Here is a 24,772-nt window from a genome sequence, read left to right on the forward strand (position 1 = left end):
TCACTTTACAGTCACAGGATCAGTTTTTCTGTGGGTGAGCAGCGGCAGCCACACGCGCCAACGTTCACTCAATACGAAAGTAACTCAAATAGAAAAGTAGATAGCTAGCCAATGGATAGCTAGCTAGCCAGCCAACTAGAAATATATACAGCTAGCCTGCTACATAGTTAGCTATCTACACAGCTAGCTAGATAGATATAGAGCTAATAGATAGTAGGAAAACCAGCCAGCTAGATAGTGAATTCAGCTAGTTTTCTATCTATTTGAGTTACTTTCGGGTTGGGTGAAAGCTGAAATGTATTATTATTATTATTATTATTATTATTATTAGCATTAACATTAGTGTTATTATTATTATCATTTGCGAGCTATTTCCTAGCTATTATCTCTGGCTGGCTGGCTAGCTAAATAGCTAGCTAGCTATCTATTCACTATCAAGCTGGATGGCTATCTAGCTAGGTATTTGTTGGCTATCTATTACCTAGCTAGCTTTCTACCTATTTGAGTTATTTCCGGGTTGAGTGAACGCTGGCGTGTGTGGCTGGTGCCGATCACCCGCAGAAAAACTGTAAGTGAACTTGAGAGTTTTGAAAGAAGAACGCAGGCGATTTCTTTGGTTTTCGTCATGTCCGGTTTGGCCGATTTGGCGAGCAGTCAAGCGTGAGCGTGCGGCTGTTCCCTCAGGCTCTGAAGGACGCCACGGTGACGGAAGGCGAGTCAGTGATGCTGGAGTGCCAGTTCAGCGGCCGTCCGGCCCCCCAGGTCAGCTGGTTCCGAGAGGACTACCGAATGGAGAGCTCCATCGACTTCCAGATCAGCTACCAGGACGGCCTCGCGCGGCTGCTGATCCGCGAGGCCTTCGCCGAGGACAGCGGCCGCTTCACCTGCGTCGCTACCAACCCGGCGGGAAGCCTCAGCACTTCCTGTCACCTCAACGTCAAAGGTGAAGTCGGCCGAGAAGCTCCTGACCCAAACCTTTGAATCAGCTGCTCGCCGTTTCTTTGACCGCACCTTCAACATCTCTATCTTGCAGTTTCCGAGGAAACGGAGAGCCACGAGGAGATGACGGCCGTTGCGAGGTGAGCTAGAGTGACATGAGCCCGTCCGTCCGTCCATGCTAATATGTCGTATGTAAAGTGAGGTAATGTCGTATGTAAAGTGAGGTAGTGTCGTGTGTAAAGTAAGGTAGTGTCGTATGTAAAGTGAGGTAGTGTCGTGTGTAAAGTAAGGTAGTGTCGTATGTAAAGTGAGGTAGTGTTGTATGTAAAGTGAGGTAGTGTCGTATGTAAAGTGAGGTAGTGTCGTATGTAAAGTGAGGTAGTGTCGTGTGTAAAGTAAGGTGGTGTCGTATGTAAAGTGAGGTAGTGTTGTATGTAAAGTGAGGTAGTGTCGTATGTAAAGTGAGGTAGTGTCGCATGTCAAGTGACGTAGTGTCGTATGTAAAGTGAGGTAGTGTCATATGTAAAGTGACATAGTGTCGCATGTAAAGTAAGGTAGTGTCGTATGTCAAGTGACGTAGTGTCGTATGTAAAGTGAGGTAGTGTCGTATGTAAAGTGACGTAGTGTCATATTTAAAGTGACGTAGTGTCGTATGTAAAGTGACGTTGTGTAGTAATGCAAAAACAAAAAAAAGTTGAAGTAAGGTCTTGCAGAAAAAAACGAAAAAAATAGCGTTCAGGTTGATAGTGAAGCGTGTACTCACAGTTCGGTGAGTGTGGGAGTTGAAAGAGGCAAGGGGGGCAGGGCTGAGAGGGAGTTGGGTCTCCTGACTGCCTGGTGGCAGAAACTGTCCTTGAGCCTGCTGGTCTTGGCTCGGAGACTCCGCAGTCTCCTACCCGATGGCAGCAGGCAGAAGAGGCTGTGGGAGGGTAGGTGGGATCGCCAGCGATCCTGATGGCTCTGGGGGTGTTGTAAATGTCCTGAAGGGGGGGAGACACAGATGATCTTTTGGTTGGGTTCGTGACGCCTCATGTCCGTGCGTGTTTCAGCGTCGCCGCCTCGGAGGAGGTGAGCGTGGGGGAGGCCGCTGCCCCCTTCTTCATCCGCAAGCCGACGGTGCAGAAGCTGGTGGAGGGCGCCGCCGTGGCCTTCTGCTGCCAAGTGGGAGGCAGTCCCAGACCGCACGTGGTTTGGAAGAAGAACGGCGTTCTTCTCTCCACCGGATACCGGTACGGCAAAAGTCGGAATGTTCGGGTGAAGACAATTTTTGGTGGAATGGCCGTCAACCGTGTTTGTGCGCCGCGCCCGATCGGCACCACAAAGATCCCAACGGGCCGGACAGACGCAAGGTGACTTTTGCCCCTTTTCAGATACAAAGTGACCTACAAGAAAGAAACAGGTGAAAGCCAGCTAGAGATCTCCATGACCTTTGCCGACGACGCCGGCGAATATTCCGTCTTTGCCAAGAATTCTCACGGTGAAGCCTCGGCCTCCATCAGCCTTCTGGAGGAAGGTAAGATGGCGTCCGGTGCCCGCTAGCCTGGGCGGGAGTCAACCGCACCCTCTTTTGGTTTTGTCCGCAGACGACTATGAAGCCTACGTGACGCTGCATGAAGCCACGTACAAAAGCCAAGCCACGACGACCACCGTGACCGAAACGGCGGCGACGGTGACGGTGGAGGAGCCGTCCGTGCTCGCCAGCGCCTATCGGACTCTACGCAAGAGTGAAGCATCCCCGATGAGTTTTACCTCTGAAACGGTACCCGCTCTGCCCAAATCGGAACCCCTTGTCCACTCCGCTCCGGTCAATGTATCACTTTTTGGTTGATCTAGCTAGCTATCTAGCTAGCTACCCGGATATCTATCTATTTGCTATCTATTAGCTATCTTGGTGACTAGATAGCTATCAATTAGCTATATGACTATCTATCTAGCTATCTATTAGCTATTATATATCTATTCGCTTTCTATTGGCTATCTATTTGCTCGCTATTAGCTATCTATTTGCTAGCTATTAGCTATCTATTTACTAGCTATTATCGATCTATTCGCTAGGTGTTAGCTATGTATTCACTCGCTATTAGCTATCTATTTGCTCGCTATTAGCTATCTATTCGCTAGGTATTAGCTAGTTAGCTAGATTTCTATTTTCTATTTGAGTTACTTCCGGGTTGAGTGAACGCTAGCGCGTGTGCACGCCGCTGCTCACCCACAGAAAAACTGATCCTGTGATTGAAAACTGACCTTGAGTGTTTTGAAAAGTGCTTGGAAATGAAATGTATTATTATTAGTATTATTATTATCATTTTGCTAGCTATTTGCTATCTATTAGCTATCTGGCTGGCTAGTTAGCTACCTGGCTGACTCGGGGGCTATCTAGTTAGCTAGCTATCTATTCACTATTTACTGGCTGGCTATCTAGCTAGGTACCTGTTGGCTATCGATTGGCTAGCTCGCTATCTTTCTATCTATTTGAGTTTACTCGCGTTTATTGTTTGCCGGCATTGAGTAGGAGAATGCCGGCAACAGAGCTGCAAGAAACACAGAAAAACAGAAACACAGAGCAGCAAACATTAAATAGATGGACAGAGAGAGAGTGAGGCCGTTCTCCAAACAAGAAAATGGCAGCCGACTTGTTTTTGTCCTCTATTCCCCTCCCCCAGACTTCGGTTAAAACCACATGATTGGTCAAGAATGCAGCAGTGAGGCAGCGGGGTTTTAAACATTAGATAGGCAGACGACAGAGAGAGAGTGAGAAAATGGATAGAAAACAAAGTTCAGAGTGTAGACTGCAAGGTTAAAATTCCCATCAATCAGGCTCCACACATAACCCGCACAAGCTATCTGTACACATGATGCAAAAACCTTTTGATCTTGGTCTCTCGGTTTGACTCCCAGTGACCTATGGTCTCTGTCAAGTCTCGGATTGTACGCCGGAGCGCCAGTGCTTTTTTGCCGTCGATGTCTGCGGGACGCCGCCTGAGCCCTCCGTCCCTGATTTCATTCTACTTATTTTTTTTCCGGTCCTGCAGGAGTTCCTCATTTCAGCCATGGAAGAGCGGATCATCCAGGAGATGGAGATCCGCATCCTGAGAATGACTTACGCCGAACTGCTTGCGGAGGACGGTGAGCAGATGGCGAGCGCGCCAGACGGCCAGGCCATGGCGCCCACCTTTGACACGCTGGTGAAAAACTACCGCATCGTGGAGGGAATGGGCGTCACCTTCCACTGCAGGTTGGCCGGCGCGCCGCCGCCCAAGGTGAGGAGGACGCGTGACTCGGCTGGACTTTGAGAACGGAACGGAAAGGAAACCGCCTCCTTGGGTGTTGCTCCACAGATCGCTTGGTACAAAGACGGTCAGCGTATCCGCCCCGGCGGGCGCTACCAGCTGGAGGTTCTTCCGGACGGACACGCCAGTCTGCGACTGGCCGCTGTCCTGCCCGAGGACGAGGGCGTGTACACGGCCTTTGGCAGCAACCTGAAGGGAAACGCCGTCAGCTCGGGGAAGCTCTACGTGGAGCCTTCTGGGAGCGCCTCACCTCGGAGATACACGCCGCAGCCGGCCGTGCACCGGATCCAGTATGTATTCACTATTAGCTATCTATTTTCTAGGTATTAGCTATCGATTCGCTAGCTATTAGCTATCTATTTGCTACCTATTAGCTATCTCTAGGTATTAGCTATCTATTTGCTATCTATTCGCTAGCTATTAGCTATCTATTCGCTAGGTATTAGCTATATTTTCACTAGCTATCGGCTATCTATTTGCTAGTTATCTATTCGCTAGCTATTAGCTAGCTATCAAGCTATGTATTCACTCGCTATTATCTATCTATTTGCTCGCTATTAGCTATCTATTTGCTCGCTATTAGCTATCTATTCACTAGATATTAGCTATCTATTCACTCGTATTAGCTATCTATTCACTAGCTGTTAGCTATCTATTCGCTAGCTATCTATTTGCTAGCTATTCGCTAGATATTAGCTATCTCATTGCTACGTATTAGCTATCTATTCGCTACGTATTAGCTATTCATTCATTAGCTATTGGCTATCTATTCGCTAGGTATTAGCTATCTATTCACTAGGTATTAGCTAGCTATTGGCTAGCTAGCTAGCTTGCTATCTATTTCAGGTACTTCCGCGCTTTCTATTAGCTATATAGCTATCTAGGTGGCGAGCTATCTAAGTAGCTATCCGTTGGCTATCTATTAGCTATCTACTAGCTGGCTAGCTAGCTTTCTATCTATTTACTTCCGGGTAGAGTGAACGCTGGCGCATGTGGCTGCCGCTCCTCACCCACAGAAAAACTGATCCTGTGACTATAAAGTGACCTTGAGAGTTTTGAAAGGCGTTTAGAAATCAAATGTATTATTATTATTATTATTATTATTATTATTGTTATTATTATTATGTAGCGTATCACAGCAGAAGAACGGAGACTTCCTTCGGGGGCAACCTCAACAGCTCCGGGCACCTTCAAGCTGGCTTACCTGAGCATTTTCGGGATCTTTGCTTGTTCACAGGTCGGCATCACCGCGCTCGCTGAGCCGCTCCCCGGGCCTTTCCCCGGGCCCTTCCCGGGGCTCCTCCGGCAGCCGCTCTCCCAGCCGCTCTCCCGGACGTTCCCCCGCCCGAAGGCTGGACGAAACGGACGAAGCTCAGCTGGAAAGACTCTACAAGCCCGTCTTTGTCATGAAGCCCACCTCGCTCAAATGCTCCGAGGGGCAAACTGCCAGATTTGACTTAAAGGTGGTCGGCAGACCCATGCCGGACACGTACTGGTTCCACAACGGTGAGCGGCACCTGTGACCGGAACCGACACCCCTTTACCACATTCTGTCTTCGGTGTTGTATACCCAAGTAAACAAAGAACCGTTGACATGGAAGTCAAAAGTACAAATAAATAAGCTATTTTTATTTATTAGCTGGCTAGCTATATAGCTGGCTCGCTGACAGTCTAACTGGCTAACTAGCTATCTAGCTAGCTGGCTTTCTGGCTGGCAAGCAAGCTATCTATCTGTATATCCATTAGCTACATAGCTGGCTAGCTTTCTAGCTTTTTAGCTATTAGCTATCTATTAGCTAGCTAGCTAGCTAGCTTTCTATTTATATGAGTAACTTCCGGGGTGAGTGAACACTGGCGCGTGTAGCAGCCGCTGCTCACCCACAGAAAAACTTATCTTGTGATCTTGAGAGTTTTGAAAGGCACTTAGAAATGATTATTATTATTATTATTATTATTATTATTATTATTATTATTATTATTATTATTATTATTATTTTGATTACTTGGTATCCTGTGTCAATCAAAAATCAATTAACAAACGTCACATGCTAACGAAGCTCATGGTCTCATGTCCTCTGTCTTTCTCCCATCCTCCACAGAGGGTCAATTCATAAACTAGTCTCATCTTATTTGAATGGAGGAATGAGTGCAGAGAAATGGTCTCTACAGTGATACTTCGGCTTACGAACGCTTTAGCTAACAAACTTTTTACCTTACGAACGTTAAATTGGCGAGAATATCATCTTGGCATACCAACTATTTTTCGGGAAACACACGAAGCGCCACAATGAGTGATGTGTCGTCCCCAGGATTCTTTTTAAGCCGCACGTGATTGGTCATGATCCTTGGTAGAGAACGGGAGAATTACTGACACGCAGCAGCAAGGACGAGGAAGCGTTAGAGAAACAGAAGCACACTGTGAGCACATGAAACAGTAGAAGCAAGACGACACAGCCGAATAGCACTAGAAAGAAAAAAAAAGTGAAAATGTAAGAAAAGAGATAGATGACACAGTGAAATATGGACTCATTTAAACTTTATTGATAGTTCAAATGCAGAGTGTAGACTGCAAGGTTAAAATATCCCATCAATCAGGCTCCACAAATAACCCTCACAAGCCATCTGTACAATTTGAAGAGAAAAGACAAGCAAGGGAAGCAGATATTAATGAAGTTTGTAGTGTGTCTGCCTGCATCTGTTGCTGTTGCAATATCACAACTTCCAAGATGTACAAGTCAGAGCTCCTTGAGACACTTTATGCAAAAAAAAGCTATCCTTGAAGCCATCACCGACCATCACAAAGGTCAATAAAACGACTTTCTATAGCAGTACAGTACAGTTTATTTCTTTTTTTACAATACTTTTACAATACCATAGCACATTTAATATACATAAAATAAGGTTTATTTTGTGTAGTTTTTTTAGTTGAAAATTATGTTTTATGCGGAACTGGGAATGGGTTATTCTCATTTTAATGGTTTCCTATGGGAAATTAATGTTTGGAATATACACGTTTCGCCTTACACACACTTTCTAGGAACCAATTAAATTCATAAGCCAAGGTATCACTGTATTTTCAACCAAGGGAGAAAAAGCGTAATTCTCCCTCCAGGTCGAGTACCACAGGCTCAGTCCTTCACGACTCTCCTCCCTTCATGTTCTTCCAGGACAACAAGTCGTGAATGACTACACGCACAAGATCGTGGTGAAGGAGGACGGCGTTCAGTCCATGATCATCATCCCCGCGACACCACAAGACTCCGGAGAGTGGACAGTCGTCGCTCACAACCGGGCCGGCCGCACCACCATCACGGTGACTCTGACCGTGGAAGGTAAGTGTCCCTGGCGGCTGGCCTCGGTCACCCCGTTCGGCCCCTGGACCGTTTGCGGCCTCTCCGCCCCCAGCCCAAGAAAGTTCCATGCGTCCACTTTTCGTGGAGAAGCTGAAGAACATCTCGGTCAAACGAGGAACTCTGGTGGAGTTAGCCGTGAAGGCCATCGGAAACCCGGTCCCTGACATCGTGTGGCTGAAGAACAGCGACATCGTCACCCCGCACAAGCACCCACATATCAAGTAGGCTTCTTCCGCAATGTCCCCTCACACCGGCCACAACTCGGTCCTTTGAAACATTCCACCTTGATTCCAAAAGTGTGATTCCCTTTCTAATGAAAACTCGGAGCCCAAGGTGTCTTTCGGAATCAAGGTGAAATGTCCAGTAGACTGGGTTTGATATTTTGTGAGAATTGTGACCTGGACAAGTGCCATTTCGTGCCTAGGGGCCGGTCCCAATTCAGGTTCCTTGTTCATGTGCTTTGCCAGGATTGAGGGCACCAAGGGAGAGGCCAAGTTTCAGATCCCGTCGGTATCGGGTTCAGACAGCGCCTGGTACACGGCCACGGCCATAAACCGAGCCGGCCGTGACACCACCCGCTGCAGAGTCAACGTGGAAATGGACTTTGCCGCACCGCAAGCCGAGAGGAAGCTCATCATCACCAAAGGAACCTACAAGGCCAAAGAGATCGCCGCCCCCGAGCTGGAGCCCCTGCATCTCCGCTACGGCCAAGAGCAGTGGGAGGAGGGAGACCTTTACGACAAAGAGAAGCAGCAAAAACCCCAATTCAAGAAGAAGCTGACATCCGTTCGCATGAAGAAGTTTGGCCCCGCTCATTTTGAGTGCCGACTGACGCCCATCGGCGACCCCACCATGGCGGTGGAGTGGCTCCACGACGGCAAGCCCCTGGAGGCCGCCAACCGGCTGCGCATGGTCAACGAATTCGGCTACTGCAGTCTGGACTACGAGGTGGCGTACGCGCGAGACAGCGGCGTCATCACCTGCAGAGCCACCAACAAGTTTGGAATGGACCAGAACTCGGCCACCCTGATCGTCAAGGACGAGAAGGGTCTGGTGGAGGAGAGCCAGCTGCCCGAAGGAAGGATAGGCGCGCACCGGATCGAGGAGATGGAACGTATCGCTCACGAGGGCGCTCCTGCGGGGGCAGGCGCTGATGAGGAGACCGAAAAGACCAAACCTGAAATAGTCCTGCTTCCCGAGCCGGCCCAAGTGCTGGAAGGCGACATTGCCCGATTCCGCTGCCGAGTGACCGGTTATCCCGCTCCCAAGGTCAACTGGTACCTCAACGGACAGCTCATCCGCAAGAGCAAGCGCTACAGACTGCGTTACGACGGCATCTACTACCTGGAGATCGTGGACATCAAGTCCTACGACACGGGCGAAGTCCGACTGGTCGCCGATAACCCTTTGGGAACGACAGAGCACATCGTCAAGCTTGAAGTCACGCAGAGGGAGGACTTCAGGTCTGTCCTGCGTCGGGCCCCGGAAGCCAAGACGTCGGAGTCGCCGCATGACCCCGCCAGAGTCGGCTTTGGCGTCGTGAAGGCGGACCAACCTGCCGAAGTCGCGCAAGAAAAAGAGGTGGTGAAACTCAGAAAGACGCAGAGGATCGTTCACGAGAGAACCTCGGAGGAATCCGAAGAGCTGAAGAGCAAGTTCAAACGCAGGACGGAAGAAGGCTTCTACGAGTCCATCTCTGCGGTGGAATTCAAGGCTCACCGGAGGGATGACTCCTACGAGGATTTGTTGAAGAAGACCAAGGATGAGTTGCTCCACCACCTGAAAGAGAAAGAGGAGGCGGAGAGGAAGAAGCTGGAGGAGCAAGGCAAGATCACCATCCCCACATTCAAACCCGAGAGGGTCCAGCTATCCCCCAGCATGGAAGCACCCAAGATCCTCGAACGTATCACCAGCAAGACCGTGAACCCCACGGATGAGGTTCGCTTCCGACTGCGGGTGGTTGGCCGACCCGAGCCCGAATGCCTGTGGTTCATGAACGGCGTAGAGCTGGAGAAGTCGGACCGCATCTACTGGTACTGGCCCGAAGACCATTTGTGTGAACTCGTCATACGAGACGTCACCCCGGAAGACTCGGCCAGCATCATGGTCAAAGCCGTCAACGTCGCAGGGGAGGCCTCCAGCCATGCCTTCCTCCTGGTGCAAGGTATGGTCACCTTTGGTTCTTCAGCGTGGGTTTTGGAAAGGTGTGCACACGTGCAAAAAAACTAAACAACTTGGATGCGGATTTAACACATGGGCTTAATTGACATGTGATCTGTTGGGCTGGATTCTTGCAGTCATAGACTTGCTTTGTCTTGCAGCTAAGGCCGCCGTGACCTTCACCCAAAATCTAGAAGACTCCGAGGCCCAAGAGAGGGACACCATGGTGACCTTCGAGTGCGAGACCAGTGAACCTTTCATCAAAGTCAAATGGCTGAAGGACAACACGGAGATCTTCTCCGGCGGAGACAAGTACAGGATGCACTCGGATCGGAAGGTGCACTTCCTGTCCGTGCTGATGATTGAAGTGAGCGACGACGCCGAGTACGCATGCGTCCTCGTAGACGACGACGGTGTCCGGACCGTGGCCAGACTTCACGTCCAAGGTATATATAGCTATCTAGGTTGGTAGCTATATAGTTAGCTATCTGTTGGCTATCTATTAGCAATCTACTAGTTGGCTGGATAGCTTTCTCTCTGCTTAGCTTTCTATTAGCTATATAGCTATATAGATGGTGAGCTAACTAGCTATCTATCTGTTGGCTATCTATTAGCTGGCTAGCTAGCTTTCTCTCTAATTAGCTTTCTACTAGCTATATATCTATCTAGGTGGTGAGCTATCTAGGTGGCGAGCTATATAGATAGCTATCTGTTGGCTATCTATTAGCTATCTGCTGGCTGGCTAGCTTTCTATTAGCTATATAGCTATCTAGGTGGCGAGCTATCTAGGTAGCTATCCGTTGGCTATCTATTAGCTATGTACTAGCTGGCTAGCTAGCTTTCTATCTATTTACTTCCGGGTTGAGTGAACGCTGGCGCATGTGGCTGCCGCTGCTCACCCACAGAAAAACTGATCCTGTGACTATAAAGTCTTGAGAGTTTTGAAAGGCGCTTCGAAATCAAATGTTTTATTATTATTATTATTATTATTATTATTATTATTATTATAAAACAAACCCAAAAAGTTCAATTTCATTGTCCCTTCATTTATTTGATTAGACATTTGTTTCTGAGGCGTAGGCAGCATGATCACGCCTCCAGCTTTGCTGAAACTTGTTGCGGTGTTGCCGCTTGACGTCAACGTGTCTGACTTCAGGTGCTGCGCTGGAGCTGATCAATGCTCTGGAGAACATTGAGGTTCCCGAGAGCTACTCTGGGGAGTTTGAGGTGGAGTTGTCTCATGAGGATGCCAAGGGCAGCTGGTTCTTCGGAGACAAGGAGCTGTCGGCCAGCAGCAAGCATGTTCTGTCCTCCCGTCGCGGAAGGCACACCCTGACCGTGAAGGACGTCAAGAAGGAAGACCAGGGCAAATACACCTTTGTGTGTGGAGACGTGAAGACCAGTGCCTCGCTGAAGATGAAATGTAAGGAATTGCACCGTCGTTCTTCTATTCGCAGACACTCGTGCCTGCCCATGAACTGGTCAGGCCTTCAGGACGGGAACAGAATGCTCAGATGACATTCCGGCGCTTGGGGGCCGTTAGCATTGCGGTAACCGATAGCTTGTGCATCCACAGTGCGTCCGGTGACCCTTTTGCAACCTCTGTCTGATCTGACCGTCTGCGAGGGCGACATCGCTCAGTTGGAGGTCAGGTTCTCACAGGAAAACGTGGAGGGAACCTGGATGAAGAGCGGCCAGGCCGTCTCTGCCACGGATCGCATCCACCTCGTCGTGGACAAAGCTGTCCACAAGCTTCTCCTGGAGAATGTCGGGCCGGAAGACGCCTCCTCTTATTCCTTTGAGGTTCCTAGCCACTTCATCAGCACCTCCTGCAAACTCAACGTTCAGAGTAAGGCCAGTCCTGTTCTCAATCGTTGCCTATCCGCCGCTCCACCGACTTGATGTAGTACAATGATACCTCGGCTTACGAACACCTTAGCTAACAAACCTTTCGGCTTACGAACGCTAAATTCACGTGAATTTCATCTTGGCATACAAACTATTTTTCAGGGTACACACGGAGCGCAACAATGAGTGATGTGTCGTTCGTGAATGAGCCCATTTTCCAAACAAGGAAATAGCAAGAACGCAGCAGGGGGGGGGGGGGGGGGGTCACAGAAACACAGAGCTGCAAATTAAATAGATAGGCAGACGACAGAGAGAGAGAGAAATGGATAGATAACACAGTGAAATTTGGACTCGTTTCAACTTTATTGATAGTTCAAAAGCAGAGTGTAGACTGCAGGGTTAAAATACCTCATTAATCAGGCTCCACAAATAGCCCGCACACGCCATCTGTACACTTGATGCAAAAAGCTATCAACTCAGCTAAACAGAACACAATTGATGAGGAACTAGGTAAAATTATCGCAGACAAGGCACGGCAACTTCACTCAGATATCGTCAAGAGCAACCTGGAAATTCGTCACCCATTGATGATTTCAAGGCAGCCAGTTCTGACTATAAAGCTGCCAAAGCTTACAAGAAATCATTCCTCAAGAAGAAGGCTACGTTCCTCATCAAGTGTTTAATGTTGATGAAACCGGCCACTCCATTCCATCAAGCCATCAACGACCATCACAAAGGTCAATAAAATGACTTTATTATAAAGTACAGTTTATTTCTTTAATTACAATTCCATAGCACATTTATTATACATAAAATAAGGTATATTTTGTGTAATTTTAAGGCTTAGTAAATTAGAAAGTAGGAAATTATGTTTTATGGGGACCTGGGAACGGATTATTCTCATTTTAATGGTTTTCTATGGGAAATTAATGTTTGGGATTCACACTTTTCGCCTTACACACTGTCTGGAAACCAATTAAGTTCATAAGCCAAGGTATCACTGTACTTTAAGTGGTTGAGTAGAGAAAGTAAAGGGATGCGAAGGCTTACGTGTCTTCAACTTTGGTCAGAAGTCGTCATTGGAAGCCACATTAAATAAATGCCGTTGGTAGATTGCAGCTTCGTCAGTTCGGTGGGGAGGGAGAGTGGATGGATGAAGGTTCTTTTCCCAAAAGAGTCGGAGCCATGTCGCGGCTCAACCGTTCCCCCATTGGCTTTTGGTTGCGGTTGATGACCACTTGTATCTTTGCAGCCATTGAAGTTCTGGCACCCCTGAAAGATGTGGCTTCGGTGGAAGGAACCAAGGCGGTTCTCGAAGCCAAAATCTCAGCTCAGGACGTGGCCTCGGTCAAGTGGTACCACGACGACAAGCCACTAATGGCCAGCGAGCGCGTGCAGATCGTGGCCAAAGGCTCCAAGCAGCGTCTCGTCTTCAGCAGAACTTTTGCTTCGGATGAGGGACGCTACAAACTGCTGGTGGGGAAGGTCTCCACCAGCTGCAATCTCACTGTGGAACGTAAGTTCTTTTCATCTTCTTGAAAGGGCGCCAGACGCAGGCATGCCAACATTTTGCCTGTAGCCCGTTTTTCCATTGAGTGCCGGGGCCGTAACGACGCTCCTACTTGTGGTGGTGGTGGATGAATTTGCCCTCACCTTTTTGTCTCTGATGGTTTCATTTGCAGCGGTTGAAATTGTCAAACACATGGAGGACAAAGAGTGCTCCGAGTCCCAAAATGTCACCTTCCAAGTTCAAGTGTCCCACGCCGGAATCGACCCGGTCTGGATCTTCAGAAGCCAACTTCTCAAGCCCGGTCCCAAGTACAAGATAGAGTCCAAGGACAAGACTCACTCACTGACTGTCATCGACACCATGAAGGACGAGGAGGGAGATTACGGCTTTCACGCCGGACAGAAGACCTCTAGCGCCACCCTCACCGTGTCCGGTACATTTTTTTCCCCCCAGTGGATTCATCTTGGCATCCATTCACCATTCCGATCCCAATTGCGTTTGTGAGTCGGTCGCACGGTTGCCTGATCAGTGCTCGCACGCCGTTGTGCTCACAACAGGTGGCGCCATCACCCGACCTCTGAAAGACGTGACGGTGGCTGAGTCGCAGACGGCAGAACTGGAGTGCCAGGTGGCCAACGCCGACGCCGAGGGCAAGTGGCTGAAAGACGGCGAGCCGTTGGACTTGGACAAGAACGTCAAAAGCATGGCCAAGGGAGCTGTCCGCCGCCTGGTCGTGGTGGTCACCCGACCGCAGGATGCCGGCGAGTACACCTACCAAGTGGCCAATTCCAAGACCTCAGCACACCTACGGGTAGAAGGTACGTTTCGGCAGCAGACAGGTACAGAATGCCTGCACCGCTATTCGTGTGAGAAGTACAGTGATACAGCGAACGTTAAATTCGCAAGAATATGATCTTTTTCGGGAAACACACAGAGCGCCACAATGAGAGATGTGTCGTTCGCGAACGAGCCGGTTCTTGGAGAGTGAGGTGCTGGCTGGCTGGCCAATATTGTCATACACGTTGCCGGCCTGATAGCGCGTTGCAGTGCCAGGCGTACAATTAAAGTACGGGTGGTCGTAAGTCGTGCTGTCCGTAAGTCGGATGTTACCTGTATTGAGTTTTAGGACTACATAAACATTCAATGCAGCGTAAGAAACCTTATACAGGTAACATCTGACTTACGACCGAGTTCTGTTCCGACCAAACGTTTGTCAGTCAAAATGGTCGTAAGTCAAAACCCATTCAAAATGTTGAATAGAAACTCAGAGGCTAAATGACTCGCAAACTCCCCCCTCTGGTGCCATCACACAGTCGATTGCTGTGCGAGTGTGAGATGCTGGCTGGCTGGTAAAAATTGTCATGCACGTTGCTGGCCTGCTAGCGCGTTGTGGTGCCAGGCGTAGAATTAAAGTTTTAAAAAATAGCGTCTGAAGGTCATGGTCGTAAGTATGGGTGGTCGCATGTCGAGTTGGTCGTAAGTTGGATGTTACCTGTAATAATAATAATGAATCAAAAAAAAGGACTGACTCCTGAAAAATACTAGTCTAAGACAGAAATCCCAGTGTAACTGGTCTGTGTGGCATGCAGCGGTGAAGATCAAGAAGACTCTGCGCAATCAGACGGTGACTGAGATGCAGGAGGCGCTCTTTACGCTGGAGTTGACGCACAGCGACGTCAAAGGTGCTCGCTGGTTCCGCAACGGCGTGGAAATCGACGACGGTGACAAGTACGGCGTCAGCGTCCAAGGCGGCGTCCACATGCTGCGCGTCCGAGCCTGTCGCTCGCAAGACCAGGACGTCTACTCCTTCAAACTGGGCAAGCTGACGGCCAGCGCCCGCCTCAATGTGGAGAGTAAGTAGCCTCCGCCCATAATGGGCGGCCCTCCAGAAAACTTTTATGCATCTTCCGGACCGTCAAAAGCCACCTATTTCAAATTTTGGTATGCTGCGGGGTCACTAAAGCCTCACTGAAGCTACCATTATGCAGTGTGTCGCTAGCTTGTTAGCAGCTATTGCTCTGTGCTCATTTTTAGCGATTGTGGCATTTCTATTGGCTACGTAGCTAGCACTTTATTTGCTATCTATCTTCCGGACCATTTGATCCTTACGAGGGTTGCCGGGGGGGCACTGGAGCCTTTCCCAGCCGTTTTCGGGTATTGATCTGACATGGCCTCCATGGTGCGCTATTTGTGTGCAGCCATCAAGATGGTAAAGAAGATGAAGGACGTGACGGCGCTGGAAGGCGCCACGGCGTCCTTCGAAATGAGCCTGTCTCACGACAACGTTCCGGTCCGCTGGATGTTCAACGGCGCCGAGCTGACGCCCGGCGACTCCTGCAAGATTCTGGTGGAGCGCAAAGCCCACAAGCTGGTTCTGCAGAACGTGGATGGCGCCAGCCAAGGGGAATACACGGCCGTGGCGGGACACCTTCAGTGCTGCGCTAACCTCACCGTGCAAGGTACTCTTTGCGGGATGAAAACCCAATCCGGTTTTGGCGAGAAGGCTCCTGTTGGGTCGTGTTCTCTGGTTCATGAATCTTCGCGGTGTTAGAAGACGGTAGTAAATTCTTTAAGCGCGCCTGCTCGCCCCCACAGATGTTTTTTATACAGAGGGCGGGAACGACATCATTTCAAAAGGAGCCTATCAGCTGCGAGTTAAAGCGTGGAACATGATATTAGGCTGGAATAAGAATGGTTGAGTAACAGTACACACTACAAATACGTAAAGTTAGAAGGTAAACGACACTATATGTATATAGCGTAACAACACATACTAAACTTAGACAAATACAAATGAGTAGAGAATCAGAAACATTGGATGTTTAAGAATCTGCATACAGTGATACCTCGGTTTACGAACCTCTTGGATTACGAACGTTCTGGTTTATGAACGTTAAATTGATGAAAATTTTACCTTGGCATACAAACTATTTTTCAGGATACACACGGAGCTGCCACAATGAGTGATGTGTCGTTTGCAGACAAGCCCGTTCTCCTAAAAGAAAATGGCAGCCGGCTTGTTTTGGGCCTCTATTCCCCGTCCCCAGTCGTCGGTTAAAGCCACGTGATTGGTTAAGAACGCAGCAGTGAGGGCGGGGGGTTACAGACAGAGAGAGAGTGAAGCCATTCTCCAAAAAAGAAAACGGCTGCCGCCAATTTTTTTTGTCCTCTTATCCCCGCCCCCAGTTTTCGGTTAAAGCCACGTGATTGGTCAAGAACGCAGAAGTGAGGGGAGGTGGTTTAAACATTAAAGAGACAGGCAGACGACAGTGGGAGAGTTTTAACTTTGATAGTTCAAAGGCAGAGAGTAGACTGCAAGGTTAAAATATCCCATCAATCAGGCTCCACAAACAACCCGCTCAAGCCATATGTACACTTGATGCAAAAAGCTATCAACCCAGCTAAACAGAACACAATTGATGAGGAACTAGATAAAATTATCACAGAGAAAGCACCAACAACATTACTCAAGATGGTAAAAGAAGAAGGTTACGTTCGTCAAGTGTTTAATGCTGAGGAAACCGGCCACTCCATTCCATCAAGCCACCAAAGACCATCACGAAGGTAAATAAAATGACTTTATTTAGTTTATTTCCTTCATTATAATACCATAGCACATTTATTATACATAAAATAAGGTATATTTTGTGTAGTTTTAAGGTTTAGAAAATAAGAAAGTAGAAAATTATGTTTTATGGGGACCTGGGAACGGATTATTCTCATTTAATGGTTTCCTATTGGAAATTAATTTTTGGGATGCACACCTTTCGCCTTGCACACTCTATCTGGGAACCAATTAAGTTCGTACGCCAAAGTATCACTGTATAAAATAGTCCTATCAGCTTCCTTTTTCAATTTCTCTCTCCAGCTCTTCGTGTGACCAAACCCCTGAAGAGCGTGACGGTGGCCGAGACACAATCAGCCACCTTGGAGTGCGAAGTGTCCCACTTCAACGTGCCGTCCACCTGGCTGAAGAACGGCGTGGAGATCCAGATGAGCGACAAGTTCCGCGTGGTGGTGCAGGGCAAGCTGCACCAGCTAAAGATCACCAACACCAGCCGGGCCGACGCGGCGGAATACACTTTTGTGTGCGGCAACGATCGCGTGTCCGCCACGCTCACCGTCAGCCGTAAGAGTCATGCTTCCGCGTTGCTCCGAGCCAGTCTCGCACGGTGGCAGCGTGTCTTGTTTATCATTTTCAAACCTCAACTTAGTGTCTGAAACTCCTGACAAAAAGTTAGCGGACACCAGGGCAGACAACTCTGACAAGTTGCCTGCCCGGCCATAAAGTTGTCTGCCCCATTTTTCACAACTTCAAACACAATAATAATAATAATAATCAATTTCATTTCTAAGCGCCTTTCAAAACTCTCAAGGTCACTTTACAATCACAGGATCAGTTTTTCTGTGGGTGAGCAGTGGCGCCAGCGTTCGTTCACTCAACCTGGAAGTAACTCAAATAGATAGAAAGCTTGCTAGCCAATAGATAGCAAATAAATAGCCAACAGATAGTTATATAGCCAGCTAGATAGCTATATAGCTAAGACGTAGCTAGCTAGATAGCTGCATAGCTAATCGATAGCTAGTTATCTCTCTAGATAGCTAGCCTGGTAGATAACCAGTGAGTTAGTTAGTTAGCTAATAGACAGCTAATAATAATAATAATAATAATAATAGTTCATTTCTAAGCGTCTTTCAAAACTCTCAAGGTCACTTTACAGTAATGGGAACGTTTTTTTCTGTGGGTGAGCAGCGGCAGCCATATGTGCCAGCGTTCACTCAACCCCAAAGTAATTCAAATAGATAGAAAGTTAGCTAGCTAGCTAATAGATAACTAATTGATAGCTTGCTAGCTAGATAGCTAATAGATAGCTAGCATTTTTTTTTCTTGAAAAAGTTGTCGGCCACCCGGGCGTAGACGTTTTGTAAGTTGGACGCCCGATGTAAAAGTTGCATGCCACAGGCGTCCGGGCAGACGTTATTTCAGATACTGCTTAACCCACAAAGCCATTGGTAGTTCGTCAAAACCCAAAAGCCTAAATTGAATGGTCGCCACGGTTGTTTTGGACAGTCGTACGGTGCCATCTCTGCGGCTTCGCTCGGCAGTTTGACGGTTCTTGTTCAAGCGCAGACTCACAGAACAATCGCCGTCTGCTTCTAGCCATCCTGGTCACCTCTATGCTGAAAGACCTGAACGCTCAGGAGCGGGACACCATCACCTTCGAGGTCACCGTCAACTACGAGGGCATCACCTACAAATGGTTGAAGAACGGCGTGGAGATCAAGTCGTCCGACAGGTGCCAGGTCCGAAGCCGGCAGCTCACCCACTCGCTGACCGTTCGCAACGTTCACTTTGGAGACGGCGGAGAGTACCAGTTTGTGGCCGGCTCCGCTGCCAGCGCTGCCAACCTTTTCGTTGAAGGTACGCAGCCGGCCCCCGTGTTCCGACCTTTCCGGTTCCTCGCTGATCGCTCTTCATGTGACCACAGCTCGCGTCATCGAGTTCACCAAGAAAATCAAAGACATTAAGATCACGGAGAAGAAGAAGGCCGTCTTTGAATGCCAGCTGTCGGAGCCCAACGTCCAGGTGGTGTGGATGAAGGACGGCATGGAGCTCGACACCTCCGAGGAGAGGTGAGCTGGCCGGCGTGGAAGGCCGAGTAGATGAGAATGTTTCTTCAGCCGTCATCTGTACTTCTTTGAATGTTTGAATGTGTCGGACGTTTTGCTTCTTATCCAAGAGGCTTCGTCAGCAAACAAAAATTTGCTGGTAGTTTTGGCACTATATATGTATATATCCCTACTGTCCAGACGTGGCGGTGCCAGACTCTGCTAGGATAGGTCCCTGTACTAAGGTTGGGGGTAGCAGAGGACTATTCCCTGAGGCTACACTGATTACTTCTATCATCCTGACTGATTACTTGTATTGTCCAACCTGATTATGGGGTATATGACTGGCCTGATTGCCCCATTTCCTCTGGTATCACCTCATCAGGGCAGCCCGGTAGTCGAGTGATTAGCGCACCGACTTCACAGTGCAGAGGTTGTGAGTTCAAGACCCGACCCGGCTCCGGTTTCCTCCCACATTCCAAAGAGGCCGATTGGACACTAAGAGATTGTATATTATGTATATGAAAAAGTATATGAGACAGACTCCACCCCTATTGTGGTAAACATTGTTCTGAACTTTTCACAAGCTTTAGAATGATTAAAACCAGCGAACAGTCAAGATCACAGGATGGTGCAATTAATTTGCACAAGGGCTTAACTCAAGTTGCCGCCGTGCCGTCGCAGGTTCATTGTGACGACCGAGAAGTACGTCCACCGCCTCATGATCCAGACGGTGCGCATGTCGGACGCCGGCGAGTTTTCTGTGGTGGCCGGCTCCAGCGTGTCTAAGGCCCGACTCACGGTGGAAGGCCGCGACGTTCGCATCTCGGAGCCCCCCCAGCGGCTCGTCACGGTGACTGACCTTTCTCACGTCACCATTTCGATTGCTGCCCTTTTGAAGGCCGGTAAACTAAACTGTGTGTGCCGTTAGGTTCTGGAGAAACACCGTGCCACTTTGGAGTTTGAGGTGAACGAGGACGAGGTGGAAGGGCGCTGGCTGCGGAACGGCGTGGAGATCCAGTTGCCGGCGGAGGAGCGCTTCAGCTACGTCGTCATCAGGAGGCTCCACCGCCTCACCATCTCGGAAACCTTTCGGAGCGATGCCGGCGAATACACCTTTGTCGCCGGGAAGAACACCAGCGTCGTCACATTGAGAGTCAACAGTAAGTCCGCCTATCGCGCGCTAGACCACAAAAGTCGGCCGTGTCTCATTTCTTTAGTTAAAAGACTCTGCCTGGCCAAAACGTCACGACATGACTCCGTTTCTGGACCCTGTGATGAATGTCGGATGAGACCGGCGAGTGTGGTTGTTGTTGAGCTGTTTTTTGTCTCGTGCAGTCCCGGAAGCGCCTCAAATCCTTCGCCACATGGAGGACCAGTCAGTGGAGGCGGGCAAGCCGGCTCGCTTCTCGGTGGCCGTGAGTGGCGTCCCTGAGCCTCAGGTCTTCTGGTACAAGGACACCCAGGCGCTGTCAACCAGCTTCAAGTGCAAGTTCTTGCGTGATGCCCAAGAGCACACCCTGCTGCTCATTGAGGCTTTTCCCGAGGACGCTGCCATCTACAACTGCGAGGTCAAAAGCGACTACGGCGTGGCCACCAGCACCGCCACGCTCATTGTGGAAGGTTAGCGTGTGACACTTCAACACCCATCTTACACAACAAAGTACAGGTAACATCCGACTTACAACCGGGTTCCGTTCTGACCAAACGGTCGTAAGTCGAAATTCATTCAAAATGTTGAATAGAGACTCGGTGCTAAATGTCCTGGCCAGGCCGCGCTTGAGCACCGACACTACCCCCTCCGGTGCCATCACGCAGTAGATTGCTGTGCGAGTGTGTGACATCCGGGCTGGCCAAAATTGTCGTACGTGTTGCTGGGCTGCGTCGAATTTAAAAATAAAAAAAAGGGTCTGGCGGTCGTGGTCGTAAGTACGGGTGGTCGTAAGTTGCGCAGGTCGTAAGTCTGATGTTACCTGTAGATGGTTTAAAAGGTAAAAGAAGCTATTTTTATTAAAACAGTCAAACCCTCTACTAAATCGCCATGGTGGTGTGAGGTTTAATTTGGATCGTGCTTACAACTGACTTCTTAGATCGTTACCACATAGGCTCAGTCATGCTCATGAGGTGTGGTTTTCAAGTGGTTTTCAGCTTGTGTTTGTTTGTGTGACAGTGCCCGAGGTGGCGATCCCGGACTTGGTCGCACCCATTGTGGTCTCACCAATGGCCAGCACGTCCACCTTGGAAGGACAACCGGCTCGCCTCCAGTGCACAATTCGTGGCGATGGTACCAAGTTCTTCAAGGCTAAGTGTGAAACCGCAACGAGCGCTAGATTGAACTTCATTCCTGTCGTTCCTTGTTCAGATATGAAAGTCAGCTGGTTCCGAAAGGACAAGGAGATCCAGCAGTCGGAATTCTTCAGGATCTTTCAGTTTGACGACAGTTGTCAGCTGGAGATCTCCAAAGTTTACCCGGCGGACGAGGGCGAGTACACCTGCGTGGCCACCAACAGCGGCGGGACTGCTTCCTGCTCGGCCACCCTCACACTGGATGGTAAAAGCTGAAATTATTGGACACTTTGTTAAAAAAAAAAAAAAAACATTTTTTAAATCGCACTTGAGACATTGTCTCGGCTCTTACAAACTATTGTGGGAACAAGCAAACTTGGTCCAAAAGTTGCGTTCTCTACCGCCCCTTCCGGAGAAGCATCAAAGTATCTCAAATTGATAGAAAGCTAGCTAGCTAATAGCTAGCCAATATATAGCTAATAGATAGACAGCTAGCTAGGTAGCCGTATAACTAATAGATAGCCACCTAGATAGCTAGCGAGCCAGCCATATAGCAAATAGATGGCCAGGTTGGTAGCTAGCTAGATAGCCAGCCGGGTAGTAATCATAATAATCATAATAACCATAATAATAATAATCATCATAATAACGGCATCCGGCGGTGATAACTTTAGCTATCTAACCAACTAGCTGGCTGTCTAGCTAGCTATATAGCTGGCAAAGTACACCAAAGTCAATCCAATCTGCCTTAAAATGGCCCAACGTGCTTCTTTTCAGAGCCAAAACAATCTGCGGAACCTCCTTCCGAGCGCTCCATCCCCGCCACACCGGGCAGCGAAAAGAAACGCACCCCCCGCCAGAAACCGGTTTTCTTGCGACCAATCACAAGCTGCACGGTGCCGCATGGCGAGGTGGCCCGCTTTCACGCGCACGTGTCCGGCAACCCCACGCCGGAGATCAGCTGGTTCCTCAACCGGCAGCCGGTGCTGCCCAGCAAGAACGTGGTGTTCCATTACGACGAGTTGACCAGCACCGCCACCCTCATTGTGGTGGACGCTTTCATGGAGCACGCCGGCCAGTACACCTGCAGGGCGACCAATCTCGCAGGAGAGGCCGCATGCTCGGCCACGCTCGACATCACCCAAGTGTGCCGGGAAGAAGAAGGTAAAACTTGTACGTCGAGATTCCCCGACCCAAGTCACAAACTAAGCGACTGCCCACCCGTGATTTTTGGACTTGAGATGCTTGCTTCGGTATTTCATCTTAATGGCGTTTTGGCAATTTTTTTCGTCACCTTCCTCGGCGCAGTCTTGCATCGACAGAGTCGCTAAAGAAACCGCACCAAGTCCTCACGTTGGCGGCTCTGTTGACAAGCTCTTTCTTCACCGACCGCCATCTTTGAGCTACCTGAGCCAAAGTCACCTGCTCTTATTTTCTTCTTAATAACCCACAAAAAAGCTCAAACTCAAAATAAAACTCACCTCTTGACCTCCACCCAAATCTGTTTGCATGCACCTCACTAATATCTGGCTATCTAGTTGGCTATCTAGTTGGCTATCTAGCGGGCTAACTAGCTGACTATCCAGCTGGCTATCTATTTGCTGTCTATTAGCTATCTGGCTGGCTAGCTGGTTATCTATCTATCTGGCTGGCTACCTAGCCGGCCACCTAGCTGGCTACCTAGCTGGCTTCCTAGCTGGCTATCTATTTGTTGTCTATCAGCTATCTGGCTGGCTAGGTAGATGGGTATCCAGCTGGCTACCTAGCTATCTATCTATGTACTGTCTATTAGTTAGCTGACTGGCTATCTAGCTGGCTATGTAGCTGGCTACCTAGCTGGCTATCTATTTGCTGTCTATTAGCTATCTGGATGGCTACCTAGCTGGCTATCTATTTACTGTCTATTAGCTATCTGGCTGGCTATCTAGCTGGCTACCTAGCTCGCTATTTATTTGCTGTCTATTAGCTATCTGGATGGCTACCTAGCTGGCTATCTATTTGCTGTCTATTAGCTATCTGGCTGACTATCTGGCAGGCTAGATGCTAGGTAGCTAGCTATCTAACGATTTGAGTTATTCCGGGTTGAGTGAACGCTGGCGTGTGTGGCTGCCGCTGCTCACCCACAGAAAAACTTAATCCCGTAAAGTGACCTTGAGAGTGTTGAAAGGCGCTTTGAAATAAAATGTATTATTATTACTATATTTTCCTCTCTTTGAGAATCTGGTTCTGGGGTCGGATCTAACTTGACTCTCTTTGGTCCACAGTGACTCAAGAGCGAGAAGAGATGGAGACCACCATCAAGCAGGAGGTGAAAGGTAAGGTGGTACTCGTCATCTGTTCCCGGCTCAATGATAGCTAGATGGCTAAATGGCTCCTTTACTCTGGAGGGACTCTGCAGGCGGTGACGCGGCTTTGCGGGCACCTCTGCAGAACGCGGCCAGAGAAGGAACTGTTCCAAATGTTCCTGTTGGATTTTGCATGTTATTGTGCTGCCAACAAGCGTTGTTGGTTTTATCTTTTCTATTCTCATATAGCGGTTCTTTTCGCAGCATGAAGTTTCTTGCGAGAAACGTTTTTTTTTTTTAAGTTTTCCTCCTTATTTCAAACCGATAAACACTTTCAGGCAAGAATGAGTGCATCCAAAAGACAGGCTGCCAACTGAAAAACAAAGTCATGTACGTAGTTTATTCAATACATTGTAAAAATGAAAATTGTAAAGAGCAATAGATTGGGGAGACTAAACAAATTCTCAAAAAAAGACTATCAACATTGCAGGGATAATACTAGTGTGCCTCAATATGCAGTACATAAGCACCTAAAAGCTAACAACCACTCACAATGAGGTTAAAATCTTAGCGAAAGAAAGTAGATGCTTTGAAAGGGCAGTCATAGAAGCTATTTTTATAAAACAGCAAAACCCTTCACTAAATCGCCATGGTGGGGTGAGGTGTAATTTCGATCGTTCTTACAACAGACTTCTTAGACCACATAGGCTTAGTTGTGCTGATTAGGTGATACCAGGCCAAATGAGGCAATCATACACCACACATGGGCCAGTCGTACACCCCATAATCAGGCAGGACAATAGAAGTAATCAGTCAGGACAATAGAAGTAATCAGTGTAGCCTCAGGGAATAGTCCTCTGCTCCCCCCAACCTCAGAGCAGTGAATGGGGCCAGCCAATCGCAGGCCACACAAAGACGTACAACAATCACTGTCACACTCACACCTAGGGACAATTTGGAGTGGTCAATCTGCCTGCCATGCATGTCTTTGGAGTGTGGGAGGAAACCAGAGGACCTGGAGAAAGCCCACGCGGGCCCGGGGAGAACATGCAAACTACACACAGGGAGGCCGGACCGGGACGCGAACCGGCGAACTCTGCACTGTGAAGCCGATGTGCTAACCACTCGACTACCGGGCCACCCCCGGAGAAACCTTCTCATTGATTTTTTTTTTAAGTTTTATTTTCTTGGGTCGATATCAGATCTGACGTTCACCATCAAGGTTGATTTATAGCGAAATGCATATTTCTTATGCTGGCTTGCAGATAGCGAGATTGTGACTCCTATGGTTTGCAGTCATCATAACTCCAGTCAAACTATATTAGTTCGAATAAACGCCTTCTCGCCAAATTTAGCACTTTGGTCGCTATGCTAACGCTTTGCTTTGGGACATTTGGTGCGAGCGTTTCATTGGTTTGGCTGTCAAGGACTAGAAAGGGCGTTTATTCTCCTGTCTGCAAGTCAGGTAAGAAGGCATCCATTTTTTGTTCT

General features: G+C 48.6%; 1 protein-coding gene across 20 annotated transcripts in view; it reads left to right on the plus strand.

Annotated features, from left to right (window-relative positions):
- The window catches only part of ttn.2 (titin, tandem duplicate 2), a 228,432-nt gene that overhangs the window by 9,498 nt on the left and 194,162 nt on the right, over positions 1–24,772 (plus strand). For 18 of the 20 annotated variants that reach the window (XM_089002824.1, XM_089002838.1, XM_089002836.1 and 15 more), the window contains 29 exons: positions 685–943; positions 1,034–1,079; positions 1,989–2,168; positions 2,310–2,452; positions 2,523–2,698; positions 3,972–4,199; positions 4,278–4,519; positions 5,467–5,735; positions 7,397–7,561; positions 7,635–7,803; positions 8,050–9,746; positions 9,904–10,188; positions 10,899–11,165; positions 11,319–11,591; positions 12,843–13,106; positions 13,273–13,533; positions 13,658–13,918; positions 14,690–14,953; positions 15,299–15,559; positions 16,969–17,229; positions 18,262–18,522; positions 18,590–18,734; positions 19,395–19,563; positions 19,642–19,873; positions 20,049–20,333; positions 20,881–20,994; positions 21,073–21,261; positions 21,774–22,160; positions 23,261–23,311. In XM_089002824.1, coding sequence (XP_088858950.1) covers positions 685–943; positions 1,034–1,079; positions 1,989–2,168; positions 2,310–2,452; positions 2,523–2,698; positions 3,972–4,199; positions 4,278–4,519; positions 5,467–5,735; positions 7,397–7,561; positions 7,635–7,803; positions 8,050–9,746; positions 9,904–10,188; positions 10,899–11,165; positions 11,319–11,591; positions 12,843–13,106; positions 13,273–13,533; positions 13,658–13,918; positions 14,690–14,953; positions 15,299–15,559; positions 16,969–17,229; positions 18,262–18,522; positions 18,590–18,734; positions 19,395–19,563; positions 19,642–19,873; positions 20,049–20,333; positions 20,881–20,994; positions 21,073–21,261; positions 21,774–22,160; positions 23,261–23,311 — 7,804 coding nt within the window. The remainder of the gene's footprint in view (positions 1–684; positions 944–1,033; positions 1,080–1,988; positions 2,169–2,309; positions 2,453–2,522; positions 2,699–3,971; positions 4,200–4,277; positions 4,520–5,466; positions 5,736–7,396; positions 7,562–7,634; positions 7,804–8,049; positions 9,747–9,903; positions 10,189–10,898; positions 11,166–11,318; positions 11,592–12,842; positions 13,107–13,272; positions 13,534–13,657; positions 13,919–14,689; positions 14,954–15,298; positions 15,560–16,968; positions 17,230–18,261; positions 18,523–18,589; positions 18,735–19,394; positions 19,564–19,641; positions 19,874–20,048; positions 20,334–20,880; positions 20,995–21,072; positions 21,262–21,773; positions 22,161–23,260; positions 23,312–24,772) is intronic. The other 2 variants (XM_089002829.1, XM_089002842.1) reach the window with 1 other exon arrangement.

Source organism: Hippocampus bargibanti, linkage group LG08 (genome assembly GCF_051943395.1).
Source record: "Hippocampus bargibanti isolate YZ-2025 linkage group LG08, ASM5194339v1, whole genome shotgun sequence".
Taxonomy (NCBI): domain Eukaryota; kingdom Metazoa; phylum Chordata; class Actinopteri; order Syngnathiformes; family Syngnathidae; genus Hippocampus; species Hippocampus bargibanti.